Here is a 15,239-nt window from a genome sequence, read left to right on the forward strand (position 1 = left end):
GGGCTAGGTTGATTGGACATGCTAAAATTGACCCTTAGTGTCCTGGGATACGTAGTTTAGAAGGCGTAGTGGGTAAAAATGTAGGGATATGGGGTAGGGTCTAGGTGGGATTGTGGTCGGTGCAGACTTGATGGGCCGAAGGGCCTCTTTCTGTGCTGTAGGATTCTATGATTCTACGATTCTAAAGTTTATTTATTAATCCCAAATATGCTGACATTAACGCTTCAATAAAGGTATTGTGAAAATTCCCCAGTCGCCACACTCCACAGCCTGTTCAGGTATACTGAGGTAGAATTTAGCACGGCTAATTCACCTAACCAGCACGTTTTTCAGACTGTGGGAGGGAACCGGAGCACCTGGAGGAAACCCATGCAGACGTGGGGAGAACATGCAAACTCCACACAGACAGTGGAGTTTAACCTGGATCCCTGGCACTGTGAGGCAGCAGTGCTGACCACTGTGCCATCGTGCCACCCTAAGTGGAGTAAATATGTGGGATTATGGGAACAGAGCCTGGGTAAAATAAAATGGTGTGTTGGTGCCGAGTTGATGGACCAAATGGCCTCCTTCTGCACTGTAGGGATTCTAAGATAACAGTGCAGTCCAACAATCCACTCAACATCTAATACTGTTACTGTTAGTCTGACATACACGTAATGAATCACCTTAATCACTTTTTGATTTAACATTGATTTTTTCCCCCAATCCTCTGCATTCTACAGACAAAAGTTTATTGCAAGTTGAGAGATCCCAATGTGGTTTGAAGTTGCTATAAGATTGAGATCTAAAGGTCAGAGGAGCAGTTTGGATGAAGAAATCTTCCACAGCTCATTTGATCTCAATTTGGCAAGATATCTGCACATCACAGTATCAAACTTGTTTTTCAATGCGTTGGAAGGAATAATGATCCTAATCCCACCTTCCTCCCCCTATCCCTTGATCTGTTTAACCCCAAGAGCTATATCTAATTTCTTCTTGAAATCACACAACATTTTGGCCTCAATTACATTCTGTGGCAGTGAATTCACCACCCTCTGGGTGAAGAAATTTCTCCTCACCTCAGTTCTAAAAGGTTTACCCCTTATCCTCAAACTATGACCCCCTAGTTCTGGACTCCCCCACCATAAGGACCATTCTTTCTGAATCTATCCTGACGAACACTGTTAGAATTTTGTAATCCAGCAGTGATGACAAACTTTGATTTGATTAGACTTATAATTGCCACATGTATTAGTATACAGTGAAAAGTATTGTTTTTTGCATGCTATATAGACAACGCATACCATTCATAGAGAAGGAAAGGAGAGAGTGCAGAATACGAAGAAAATTACAGCACAGGAACAGGCCCTCTGACTTTCCAAGCCTGCACCAACCATACTGTCTGACTTTACTAAAACCCCCTATCCTTCTGGAGACCATATGCCTCTAGTCCCATCCTACTCATTTGTCAAAACACCCCTTGAAAGTCACTGTCATAACTGCTTCCACTATCTCCCCCAACAGCGAGCTCCAGGCACCCACCATCCTCTGTAAAAAATCTGCCTCGTACATCTCCTTTAAACCTTGCCCCTCACACCTTATACCTATACCCCCTAGTAATTGACTCTTCCACCCTTCTGACTATCCACTCTATCCATGCCCCTCATAATCTTGTAGACTTTTATCAGGTCTCCGCTCAACCTCCGTTGTTCCACTGACAACAAACCAAGTTTCTCCAACCTCTCCTCATAGCTAATGCCCTTTATACTAGGCAACATCCTGGTAAATCTTTTCTGTATCCTCTCCAAAGCCTCCAGACCCTTCTGGTGACCAGAATTGAACGCTATATTCCAAGTGCAGCCTAAATAAGGCTCTATCAAGCTGCAACATGACTTGCCAATTTTTAAACTCAATGCCCCGGCTGATGAAGGCAAGCTAGATGTATGCCTTCTTGACTACCTTCCCCACCTGCATTGCCACTTTCAGTGACCTGTGTACCTGTACACCCAGATCCCTCTGCCTATCAATACTCTGAAGAGTTCTGCCATTTACTGTATATTTCCTATCTGTATTAGACATTCCAAAATGTATTACCTCACATTTGTCCTGATTAAACTCCCATCTGCCATCTGTCTGCCCAAATCTCCAGCCAAACTATATCTTGCTGTATCCTCTGATGGTCCTCATCGCTATTTGCAAATCCACCAACCTTTGTGTCATCCGCAAACTTACTAATTAAACCAGTTACATTTTCTTCCAAATCATTTCTATATATTACAAACAGCAAAGGTCCCAGCACTGATCCCCAAGGAAAGCTACTTGTCACAGTCCTCCATTCAGAAACATTACCTTCCACTGCTCCCTCTGTCTTCTTTGACCCAGCCAGTTTTGTATCACATTGCCAGCTCACCTCTGATCCCATGCGACTTCCCCTTCTGCACCAGTGTGCCATGAGAGCCCTTGTCAAAGGCTTTACTGAAGTCCATGTAGACAACATCCACTGCCCTACCCCCATCAATTATCTTCTTTACTTCCTTGAAAAACTTGACCTAGTAAGACTTCCTTCACAAAACCACATTGCCTCTCACTAATATATCCACTTATTTCCAAGTGGGAGTAAATCCTGTCTCAATCTTCTCCAATAATTTCCCTACCACTGAAATGAGGCTCACTGGCCTGTAATTACTAGCCTTGCTACCCTTCTTAAACAAAGGGACAACATTGGCTATTCTCCAATCCTCTGGGACTTCTCCTGCATGTGGAGATGCCGGTGTTGGACTGGGGTAAGCGCAGTAAGAAGTCTTGCAACACCAGATTAAAATTTAACAGGTTTATTTGGCAGTACAAGCTTTCAGAGCGCTGTTCCTTCCTCAGATGAGTCACGTGATGAAGGAGCAGCGCTCTGCAAGATTGTCCTGCCAAATAAATCTGTTGGATTTGGTGTTGTGAGACTTCTTACTGTACTTCCCCTGTAGCCAGTGAGGATGCAAAGATTTCTCTCAAGGCCCCAGAAACTTCCTTCTTTTTTTCTCTCAGTATTCTGGGGTATATCCCGTCAGGCCCTGAGGCGTGTCTACCTTAATGTTTCTCAAGAACTCCGATACCTCCTCCTTTTTGATCTCAACATGACTCAAACTATCTACACACCTTTTCCCAGACTCATCATCCATCATCATTCACCATCTCTTTGGTGAATACTGAATGTAGTGTTACAGTCATAGCCAGGGTGTAGAGAAAGATCAACTTAGTGCGAAGTAGGTTCATTCAAAAGTCTGATGGCAGCAGGGAAGAAGCTGTTGGTACGTGATCTCAGACTTCTGTACCTTTTCCCCGACCTTTTGTAGCTCCTTGTGGTATGGGCAGAGCAGGAGCCATACCAAGCTGTAATACAGCCAGAAAGAAGAGTGTGGCCTGTCCACTTCCATTGGAATTAAACTAAAAATTGAACCTTAACGAAGCTCAAACACTGTGTGGTTCACCACTTTAATATCAGCTATTTGTTGAGATTTTTGTTCCCTTTGCTTTGCAGCGCCGAGTGTAATTCAGGCAAGGTGACGTCGCTGAAATGTTTAGGTGAGTTTCAAGGAGAAAGGATCGTCTTCCAGTGCCTTGAAGGAGTTGTTTATTATTCACAACAATTTCAAATAGAGACATGTCCCAAAGCACTTCCCATAATCGGTCTCATAAGGCTATGTTAGGACAGGTGACCAAAAGCTTAGTTAAAGATCGATGTTTTAATGAAGGGCTTTATCAGATTTGATTTGATTTGATTTATTATTGTCATATTTTTTACATTTTATTTGTTAGTGTCATCAGGAATCTTACATTAACACTGCAATGAAGTTACAGTGAAAATCCCCTACTACACTACATTCTGGTGTCCGTTTGGGTACACTGAGGGAGAATTTAGCATGACCAGTGCACCTAACTAGCACACCTTTCGAACTGTGGGAGGAAATTGGAGCACCCGGAGGAAACCCACGCAGACACGGGAAGAATGTGCAAGCTCCGCACAGACAGTTACCCAAGCCGAGAATCGAACCCGGGTCCCTAGTGCTGTGAGGCAGCTGTGCTAACCATGTATTGGGATACAGTGAAATATATTGTTCTTTGCGTGCTATACAGGCAAAGCATACCGTTCACAGAGAAGGAAAGGAGAATGTAGTGTTACAGTCATAGCGAGGGGTGTAGAGAAAGATCAACTTAATATAAGGTAGGTCCATTCAAAAGTCCAATGGCAGCAGGGAAGAAGCTTTAAGGAGGGGAGGGAGAGATATGGGGAGATTCATTGTGAGGATGGAGGGGGCAGTGGGGGGAAGGGGTGCGTTGGTCAGACAGGAAAGTGGAGCTGAAGCCACAACAAGATCAGCAATGACCTTGCCGAATGGTGGGGTAGGGTACAATGACTAGGCGGCCTATCCCTGCTTCTATGTTCCTTTGTTTGAAGGATGTTTAGCTGGTTTAAGACATTGTCACTCTGGTGTTTGGGACTGAAAGGGTTAATGTGGGACTGGAACAGCACCACCCACATGGTGATGTAATGGGGAGTCACATGACCATGGTAGTAGTCCTGTAGTTGAGAAGTGTGTAGAAGGGAGAAGTGTGCACAGAGGGGGCAGGGCTAGATACTATATATTTACAGTTAGGTCTAAGAATTGACAGTTCCAATGTACAAACCGCTAATATTCTTCATGAGACAGCAACAGAACAACATACAACAGTCGCCAATGGTGCAGCAGAGGAGTGGAAGGAGGTCAGAGTTGAAGGAATGGAATGTTCTGGGGGTGGGAGGGGAAAGCTGTTCCCTCATAGAAGGTTATAGAGAAGGGTCTCTAAACACAAGGACGGGAATTTTAAATTGGAGGTGTCACTGGAGCTGGAGTCAAGATAGATCAGCAAGAGTTGGAGTGATGGACGGGTGGGATTTGACACAGAATAGGAAACAGGCAGTGGTGTTTAGCAAGAACCGAAAATTAATAAACTGACTCCTTTCTCATTCAATGCTGCATTCTTGATGAAACAGTGCAATGAACACAAAGTGAGGCAATACTGGTCTGGTACGAGGGTCACTGATGTACCACGAATGTACTGGAATTAGGAAAATGAATCCCTGACAAATTGCTGACCCCTAGACTCTGACCTGCCACTTTGGAAATGTCTGGGGTCAAGCCACGAAAGGTGAGGCAAAACAGGAGGGATATTGGCAATGAGGTACCTTAAAGAAGAAACAATAATATCAAAATAGGCGTGATCAGCTTATTTGGTGCCACCTTACTTTCAGAAAAGCTCCAGTGAGATGCTTTTGGCTATTTTCTGATGAAATAGCAGACAGAGGAATTTAATGCAAATGCATTGAGAAAATATCACCTAATTTTAACTGTTAACTAACACAGAAATTCCTTTTCCAAAATGGGAAAGAGAAACTTGCATTTACATAGCAGCCTGAACAGATACACAGATTTGTTACAGCACAGAAGGAGGCCATTTGGCCCATCTTGTCCGTCCTGGCTCTCTGAATGAGGAATTCACCATGTAACATTCTCCCACCTGGTCTCCGTACCCTGCATTTGTTCTTTTTCACATAATAGCCTAATTCCCCTTGAATGCCTCGATTGAATTGCCTCGACTACGCTCTCAGACAGTGCATTCCAGATCTTAACTCCTCACTGCATGGAAAAGCTTTTCCTCAAGTTGCTTTTTCTTCTTTTGGCAACTACTTTAAACGCCTGCACTCTTGTTCTCAATCCTTTCTGTGTGGGGATAGTTTCTCCCTATCTACTCTGTCCAGACCTCTCATGATTTTGAATACCTCCATCAAATCTCTTATCTCTCTCCTCGCCAAGAATAACAGCCCAACCTCTCCAATCTATCTTCATAACTGAAGTTCCACATCCCTGGAACCATCCTTATAAACTTCTTCCACACTCTCTCCAGTGTGCTCGCATCTTTTCTGAAGTGCGGGTCCCAGAATTGATGTGGTATTCCAGCTGAGGTCTAATTTGTATCTTATACAAGTTCAACACAGCTTTCTTGCTCTTGTACATTATGCCCCTGATAAAATCTAAAATACAGTATGCTTTATTAACTGCTCTCCCAGGTTAAAGATACCATGCCACAGGGGCCACATAAAATGTTATAGAATTGTAGAATCCCTACAATGCAGAAGGAGGCCATTCAGCCCATCAAGTCTACACCGACAACAATCCCACCAAGGTCCTATCCCCATAACCCCACACATTTACCCTGCTAATCTCCCTGGCACTAGGGGCAATTTAACACGGCCATTCAACCTAACCTGCACATTTTTGGACTGTGGGAGGAAACCGGAGCACCCGGAGGAAACACACACAGATATGGGGAGAATGTGAAAATTTCACATAGACAGTGACCCAAACCACGAATCATAAAAACATAGGAACAAAAGGGAGACAGAAAAAGACCTGTTCCATCTAGGATATCCCACACAATTGCACGTTGTGGGGCGGCACGGTAGCACAGTGGTTAGCACTGCTGCTTCACAGCTCCAGGGACCTGGGTTCGATTCCCGGCTCGGGTCACTGTCTGTGTGGAGTTTGCACATTCTCCCCGTGTCTGCGTGGGTTTCCTCCGGGTGCTCCGGTTTCCTCCCACAGTCCAAAGATGTGTGGGTTAGGTTGATTGGCCATGCTAAGAAATTGCCCCTTAGTCTCCAGGGATGTGTAGGTTAGAGGGATTAGCAGGTATAATATGTAGGGATATGGGGGTAGGATAGGATTGTGTTCAGTGCAGACTCGATGGGCCGAAGGGCCTCTTTCTGTACTGTAGGGATTCTATGATCCTAATACCTTATGTAGCACACTACATTCGTTCCATTCAGGTCTGGAAACCCATACAGAATCACCAGTTACAGAAATGATTTCATTCATAGAATCCCTACAGTGCAGAAGGAGGCCATTTGGCCCATCGAGTCTGTACTGACCCTCTGACAGGGCATCTTACTCAGGCTGTATCCCTGTAACCTCACATATTTCCCCCGCTAATCCCCCTAACCTACAACTCTTGGGACACCAGGGGGCAATTTAGCATGGCTAATCCACCTAAACTGGACATCTTTGGACTGTAGGAGGAAACCCACACAGACTCGAAAAGAAAATGCAAACTCCATACAGATAGTGACCCGAGACAGGAATTAAACCTGGGTCTCTGGCGCTGTGAAGCAGCTGTGCTAACCACCGTGCTACCCGTATTGAGAGAGTGGTTGATGGAAATTAGATGAACAGACAAAATATTGTGACAAAGTGATCCGTAGTAAATAGAAAGATGCTGCAAACCTGACAACATGAGCCCAGCACTTGGTAAATCAAATAAACAAGGTTGTTAGGGTGCAGTACCACTTATTGACGACAAGTGGCACTGCCGAAACCACTGCCATTTCATGGTATAACAGCACCACCTACTGGAGGGTAGATTGAAGTGTTGAAGTTCACAGGTTGGGATTAACATTTGCTAAGAGGATGATTGTTATTTGCAATTTCTCACGAAAGTGGGTAGGTAGCACCCAGAAAAGCTCAGCACGTAGCATTAGCACTACATGACAATAGCCCGGTGCAATTTTTGAATGGGCGGCAATTCCACCCAAATTGGATGTGAGCCTCATTATGTACTAAATTATTATTAGTGTGACAAGCAAGTTTACATTAACACTGCAATGAAGTTACTGTGAAAATTCCCCAGTCGCCACACTCCGACGCCCATTTGAGTCAATCCACTGAACCAGCACATCTTTCGAATTGTGGGAGGAAACCCACACAGACACGGGGAGAACATGCAAACCCCACACAGAAAGTAACTCAAGCTGGGAATCAAACCCAGGTCCCTGGAGCTGTGAGGCAGCAATGTTAACCATTGTGCCATCGTGCCAATTGAGATGAGAGCCAGAAAGGACAGGAGAGGGATCCAGGCAGGGTGGGAAAATAATTTTAAAATAGAGCAGAAGGGAGTGAAGGATTTCAGGAACTAGAGTGAGGACATGTATATGAAAATGAGGGAGGGATCAAGGATGAATGAAGGAGAAGGGGTGAGTTAGGGGGAAAGTGTGTGACTGGGAAAGAAAAGAGTGCAAGTGAGTGTTAAAGAAAGAGGGAGAAGTGAGGGAGGTAGAATAATCATTAGAGGGATGAAGGAGTGAGTGGTGAGGGTTGGAGATCTTTGTTACAGGAGGCGTGAAGTGAAAGTGTGAGTGAAGGAGATAAAGTTTAAAGGGTACCGGGAGGAGGACGGTGAAAGAGAGGCAGAAGTGATAAGGTAAGGGAAAGGCAATGTAGGTTTAAAGACAGTTTTAAAGAGCGTGCAGGAACAGAGGAGCTGCTGGGGTGCATGTACAGACCATACTGAGAGAGTGGTTAGCAAACTAAATAATCTTGGGCTTCATCAATGCAGGAACTGAGCACAAAATCAGGAAAGTAATGTTGAATCTTTATAAAGTTCAAGGTTCGGCCACAATGAGAGTACTCTGCTCAGTTCTGGGCACCATGATATTGGTAAATGTGAGAGTCCTTGAGAGGGTGCAGACGAGATTTACCAGAATGGTTCCAGGAATGAGGTATCTCCAAGGTTAGACTCTTAGAATCAGAGAATTCTACAGTGCAGGAGGAGCCTATTCTGCCCATCCAATCTGCAACGGCAACAATCCCACTCAACCTCTGTCCCCGTAACCCCATGCATTTACCCTAGCTAGTCCCCCTGATTCTAAGGGGCTATTTTTAGCATGGTCAATCCACCTATCCACACATCTTTGGACTGGGGTAGGTTTGGAGAGGCTGGGGTTGTTCTCCTTCGAGCAAAGGGGAGATTTCACTGAGGTACACAATGAAACACTGTCCCCATTAGCTGATAGTATGAGGGCTAGCGGACATAGATTTCAGATTTTGGGTAAGTGATATGAGGGTGAACAGGAGTGGTTGGCAGTAAGTAGGGTGATGATGATGTGAAAAAGAAATATTTTTACACAGAGTGGTGGTAATGTGGAACTCACTGCCTGTGGCTGTGTTGGAAGACGAGATGATGAAAGATTTCAAAAGGGTGTTGGGTGGACATCGCAGGACCGGGGGTGTCAATGAAAGGAACAGGACTAACTAGGTTGCTGTACAGAGTGAGGCCATGGACCATGATGGGTTAAAAGCTGGGTTAGGCTGCATTTGGAATACTGTGCGCACTTCTGGTTACCACACCAGCAGAAGCTCGTGGAAGTTTTGGGGAGATTGCAAAGAAGGATCACCGAAATGTTGCCTGGTCTCGAGGGTGTTGGCTATGAGGAGAGGTTGAATAAACTAGGATTGGATAACTAGGATAAACTGGGGGAATTTCGCAGTAACTTCATTGCAGTGTTAATGTAAGCCTTACTTGTGACTAATAAATAAACTTGTTTTCACTGGAAAGACGGAGGCCGAGGGGTGACCTGATGGACATCTACAAAATGAAGAGAGGCATAGGGATAGTCAGAGGCTTTTTCCAAGGGTGGAAATGTCAATTGCAAGGGGGCACAGGTTCAAGGTGAGAGGGGGCAACTCTAAGGGAGATGCGCGGGGCAAGTTTTTCACACAGAGGATGGTGGGTGCCTGGACTGCGCTGCCAGAGGAGGTGGTGGAAGCAGGCACATTAGCAACATTTAAGAGGCAGCTGGATGGATACATGAATAGGGAGGGAATAGAGGGATATGGACCAAGTAAGGGCAGAAGGTTTTTTTTTTCAGTTTAGTTAGCATCATGATCAGCACAGGCTCGGAGGGCCGAAGGGCCTGTTCCTGTGCTGTACCTTTCCTTGTCCTTTATAAATACCTTCCCCCAGTGGTATACATGGCTCTAAGATGAAGGGAGAAGCGCAGGCACTGAGGAGGGAAGAGAAGAAGGAAACCTCGATGGTGTGTAGCTTGCTGTGAAATTTGTGTGATTTCCCGTTCACAGAGTGCGGCTCCCGGCCCAGATATTCGTCTCGAATTGTTGGTGGGAATCTCTCGGTGGCTGGCCAATGGCCATGGCAGGCAAGCCTTCACCTGGATGGACATCACCTCTGTGGAGGATCTATCATCGACTCACAGTGGATCGCAACCGCTGCACACTGCGTGGTTAAGTAAGTCACATTCCCTCCCCTTCCGGGGCACAATTTAATACCCCCTCGTCCCGATCCCTGTGAATCTGGAGATGGCTGGGGGGGTGCTGTGTAATCAGCTTGGAGGGTTTAGGGTAGAAATCCTTCTGTCTTCCCGCTTTCCTGTGATCATTCCCATGGCAGGAAGGCTTCCCGACAGCCTTCTCATCTGGAGGTCAATTGAGGCCCTTCAGTGGTCATTAAAGGATCATTGCTGCTATTCAACCGGCAGGGCACTCACCATTTGGTGAGGTTATCCAGCAACCACGGGCAGACTGGGGGTTGGGGTGGGGGGGGTTGTCCGTTGTTCATGGGCATTCTGTGTCCAATTGAGAAGTCTGTTATCAGCCACCACCCCCTTCCTCCCCAACCCCAACCCTCCCATCTTTGCTTCTAACCCTCCTATCCTCCTCTTGCACGTGATCCTCTCTTCCCACTTCCGAACCTCCCCACTCACCTCCATCTTAGGTCCATAGCCGATCCCTCCTGCAAGCTTGGATGTCAATCAACACTATGTGGATTTCAGTAATTCAAGGAGGCAGCTCACCACCACCTTCTCAAGGGCAACTAGGGATGGGCAACAAATGCTGGCCAGCCAGCAACCTCTATGTCCTGGCTGACTAGCATGAATGAATAAAACAATATACTGACAGTGACCACTGCTTTAGCAAGCGCCGTCAGTAATGGAACATAGAAACATGCAGAATAGGAACAGGCTATTTGAACTTTTCAAGCCTGTTCTGCACAGGTAAAACCATAAGATATAGAACCAGAATTAGGCCACTCGGCCCATCGAGTCTGCTCCACCATTCAATCATGGCTGGTATTTTTTTCATTCCCAATCTCCTGCCTTTTCCCCATAACCCCTGACCCCCTCATTAATCAAGAACCTATCTATCTCTGTCTTAAAGACATTCAATGACCTGGCCTCCTCTGTGGCAAAGGGTTCTACAGATTCGCCACTCTCTGGCTGGGAGAAATTCCTCCTCGTCTCTGTTTTAAAGGATTGTCTCTTTCAGCATGAGTTTGTGCCCTCTGGCTCAGATGATGGCTGCTCATCCATCAGATTCAGAGAGGATTTGAGAAATAAACTTTCACTCAGAGGGTTGTGGGAATCTGGAATGCACTGTCTGGGAAGGTAGTGGAGGCTGGAATCCTTACAACCTTTAAAAGATAATTGGATAAGCACTTGAAATATCATATTCAAGGATATGGACAAGTGCTGGAAATGGGATTCGTGCGACTTAGTGGTAGTTATTGTCGGTGCAGATTTGGTGGGCCAAAGAACCTTTTCTGCGTTGTACAATTCTATGACTCTATGGCTGGAATTTTACTACCCTGCTTGCCACGGGAATCGGAGCAGGCGAGGGGCGGACCACATAAAGGTCCATTGACCTCGGGTGGGACTTTCCGGTTTCCGGATGAGTGAGGCCACAAAATCTTGCCCAACATCCTTACCTGGTCTGGCCTATACTTGACTCCAGATCCACAGCAATGTGATTGACTCTTCACTGCCCTCTGAAATGGTCTAACAAGCCACACAGTTCAAGGGGTAATAAGGGATGGGCAACAAGTGCTAACTCAGCCAGCGTTGCCCACATCCTGTATATAAAAAAGATGTCCCTGGATCAGCACCTGAAAAGGCAGAGATAGATATTAAAAACCAGGACTTGCATTAAGATTTTAACTCTCACACTTGCTGTAAATCTGGTTTCTCACACAGGAGAGGGGTGAGGGTTTTGGTTTATTTTAAAGTTTATTTATTAGCGTCACAAGTAGGCTTATATTAACACTGCAATGAAGTTACTGTGAAAATCCCCTAGTCGCCACATACTGGTGCCTGTTCGGGTACATTGAGGGAGAATTTTAGCATGGCCAATGCACCTAACCAGCACGTCTTTCGGACTGTAGGAGGAAACCGGAGCACCCGGAGGAAACCCACGGGGAGAATGTGCAGACTCCACACAGACAGTGACCCGAGCCGGGAATCGAACCCGGGTCCCTGCTGCTGTGAGGCAGTAGTGCTAACCACTGCGCCACTGTGGAGTGGATCACGGGATGGGCATTTCTATACCTCACGGTCTAACTCAGAGCTATCCGTTGTGGTCTCAGGTTTTTATTTATCTCCTCGTGGAAAATCTATGTTGGAATTGTGAAACAACCGCTGACTGAAAGTTCTTCCTACATAGTGGAGAAGATCATACACCACAAGAAATACAAAGAACGGAGCTACGATTACGACATTGCACTCATAAAACTGGAGAGGCCATTGACATTTAACGGTAACTTCACCTTGCGTTCGCAGAGCTCACAGAAAGAGCCTTAACTTTGATTTTAGACACTGATTGTTTAATGGGATGCGTTCATAGAATCCCCACAGTGCATAAGGAGGCCATTTGGCCCATCAAGCCTGCACCAATCACAATCCCATGCAGGCCCTACCCCTATAACCCCGTGTGTTTACTCTAGCGAGTCCCCCTGACACTAGGGGGCAATTTAGCGTGGCCAATCCACCTAACCTGCACATATTTGGACTGTGGGGGGAAACCGGAGTAACTAGAGGAAACCCACACAGACACGGGGAGAATGTGCAGACTTCACACAGACAGTGACCCAAGCTGGGAATCGAACACAGGTCACTGGCGCTTTGAGACAGCAGTGCTAACCACTGTGCCACCGTGCTGCATTAAAAAATAACCCTTTAGTTCGTAGAAACCCTACAGTGCAGAAGGAGGCTATCCAGCTCATCGAGTCTGCACTGACAACAATCCCATCCTATCCCCATAACCCCATATATTGATCCCGCTAATTCCTCAAACCTACGCATCCTGGGACACTAAGGGGCAATTTAGCATGGCCGTTGCACCTAACCCCCCACATCTTTGGAATTCATGAATTGGGTGGGGATTGAGGCCAAACAGATTGGTTAAAAATCTCTCTACTGAACTGTAACATTGCAGTTGGGAAATGAATCTGGGTGCATTCGGAATACATTTTCCTCCTTTAACCTGAGCCCACAGCGCAAAAACAGTAGATAATTATATACCACCTAGCAGAAAATATTGACACAATGTAAAAGATTGGCTACACAAACGACTGGTATTCCAAACGGGAATTCCACAACACAAGAATTTTTCTGAGATTAAATCCTCGTCAAATGTGAATACCTCAACACAGCCGGGTCTAGACTTGATCGGGGATTAGGAAGATTGCTGATTTGGGAGATGGAAATCTCACTTAAGTGCAATAGGCTGACATTTCTTTTTGCCAAGGATCATGCTGGTCTGTGGTCAGAGTAGAGAGACCTTCACTTTGAATCAACAACCCAAACGTCACTCCATTCTCTGGCATTGCTCAGCAGTCTGAGAACTCCCAGATTGATCCAGGTAAAATTCAGAGTGCCTGTTAACTCCTGGAGTCCGGCTGGATTGAGGAAAAACTGAGGAAAGATCTTCCGAGAAGCCGAGAGGGAGACAAAGATTGGACTTCTCTGATTGTTCACACCCCACCACTGCCGCGAGTGAGGACAGGAAACTTGAGGGTCAGCGAGATCTCAATTCACTGCAGCAGGACCGGAGAATCCCACTGGTGGGAATGGCCAGAAAACTCCGGCCAAAAAATCAGATCTTTTAAAATTCTTAAATTCTTAATTTTAAAATTCCCATTCCTGTTTTCGCAACCCACCCTGGCCTCATCCCTCTCCAAATTTAGAAATGAACCGTAGAATCCCGACAGTGCAAAAGGAGGCCATTCGGCCCATCGGATCTGCACTGATAACAATCCCACCTTGGCCTTATCCCTATAATCCTACACAGTTACCCCGCTAACCCCTCTAACCTATGCATCCAGAGAAACTAAAGGGAAATTTAGCGTTGGCAATGCACCTAACCTGCACATCTTTGGGGTGTGGGAGGAAACCAGAGCACCCGCAGGAAACCTGTGTAGACATGGGGAGAACACGCAAACTCCACACAGACAGCAATCCAAGCTGGGGATCGAACCCAGGTCCCTGGAGCTGTGAGGCAGCAGTGCTAACTACTGTGCCACCTCCTCCAGACTGGCACACTGGCAATGCTGCATTCATTCAATTCTCTTCCCTGCCACACCTCCAATTTTTACTGATGAGCCGTACCTGTGGCTAACTGGCCCCTTATGTCTAGAATGTCAGAAGAGAACGTTATTCATCCACTGTCTCTCTCTCTCTCTCGAGGTCCCACCAACCTCTCAAAAAATGCTAATCAACTCAAGGAAATCAAAGATGTGTTTGTTTCATTTAAACCTGTGCTATTTTTGAATTTTGTTTTCGAGATTCCAGTTTTGAAAAGTTCTTCCAGTGAGTGACTTGCAGATCTTTCTTTCGACACAGATTGGATTCAGCCGATCTGCCTTCCCAACTCAGGGCAGGACTTTGGGGAAGGGAAACCCTGCTGGATTTCAGGATGGGGTCTGACCGATGGGGAAGGTAAGTAGAGTTTTTGGAAATGACTGCATCGTCAAAGCAGCATGACTATGGGGCTCCACGCTCCTGGGTCAAGGGGGTAAAAGGTGAAAGGTCGGCTAGGGAACCCTGCTCCTGAATAATGGAATGATTCCTGCTGCAATATGCATGTAATGAGTGGAAGCCTTGGATAAAATCCAACCCTCATGTTCAAAGAATGGCCATTTGAGTGAATGGGCTGATGACCATGGAGTTGCCCCATAGGAAGGGTCTAAAATAGGAGTGGAGTGACTAAATGGGTAATATACGACTCAGTTTAGATAAAGTGGCTGGACACTGGTTCATGATAAAGAGCAATGCCAACAGAGTGGGTTCAATTCCCGTACTGGCTTAAGTTATTCATGACGGCTCTGCCTTCTCACCCTTGCCCCTCACCTGAGGTGGGACTATCCTCAAGTTAAATCAGCACCAGTCAGTTCTCCTCCTTCAGAGGGGAGAGCAGCCTATGGTCATCTAGAAACATAGAAGATAGAAGCAGAAGTAGGCCATTCGGCCCTTTGAGTCTGCTGCGCCATTCATTTTGATCAGAGCAGATCATCGAATTCAATATCCTAATCCCCCCTCCCACCCTTTCCCCCATATCCATTGATCTCTTTAGCCTCAAAAGCTATATCTAATTTCTTCTTGCAAACAGGAT

General features: G+C 45.9%; 1 protein-coding gene across 1 annotated transcript in view; it reads left to right on the forward strand.

Moving 5' to 3' along the window:
* LOC145352907 (transmembrane protease serine 3-like) overlaps nt 1-15,239 on the forward strand; it is a 43,000-nt gene that overhangs the window by 19,117 nt on the left and 8,644 nt on the right. The window contains exons 7-10 of the mRNA XM_080203207.1: nt 3,509-3,552; nt 9,921-10,086; nt 12,217-12,386; nt 14,471-14,566. Coding sequence (XP_080059333.1) covers nt 3,509-3,552; nt 9,921-10,086; nt 12,217-12,386; nt 14,471-14,566 — 476 coding nt within the window. The remainder of the gene's footprint in view (nt 1-3,508; nt 3,553-9,920; nt 10,087-12,216; nt 12,387-14,470; nt 14,567-15,239) is intronic.

This window comes from Carcharhinus amblyrhynchos, chromosome 15 (assembly GCF_965287045.1).
Source record: "Carcharhinus amblyrhynchos chromosome 15, sCarAmb.v2.hapA, whole genome shotgun sequence".
NCBI classification, from domain to species: Eukaryota; Metazoa; Chordata; class Chondrichthyes; order Carcharhiniformes; family Carcharhinidae; genus Carcharhinus; species Carcharhinus amblyrhynchos.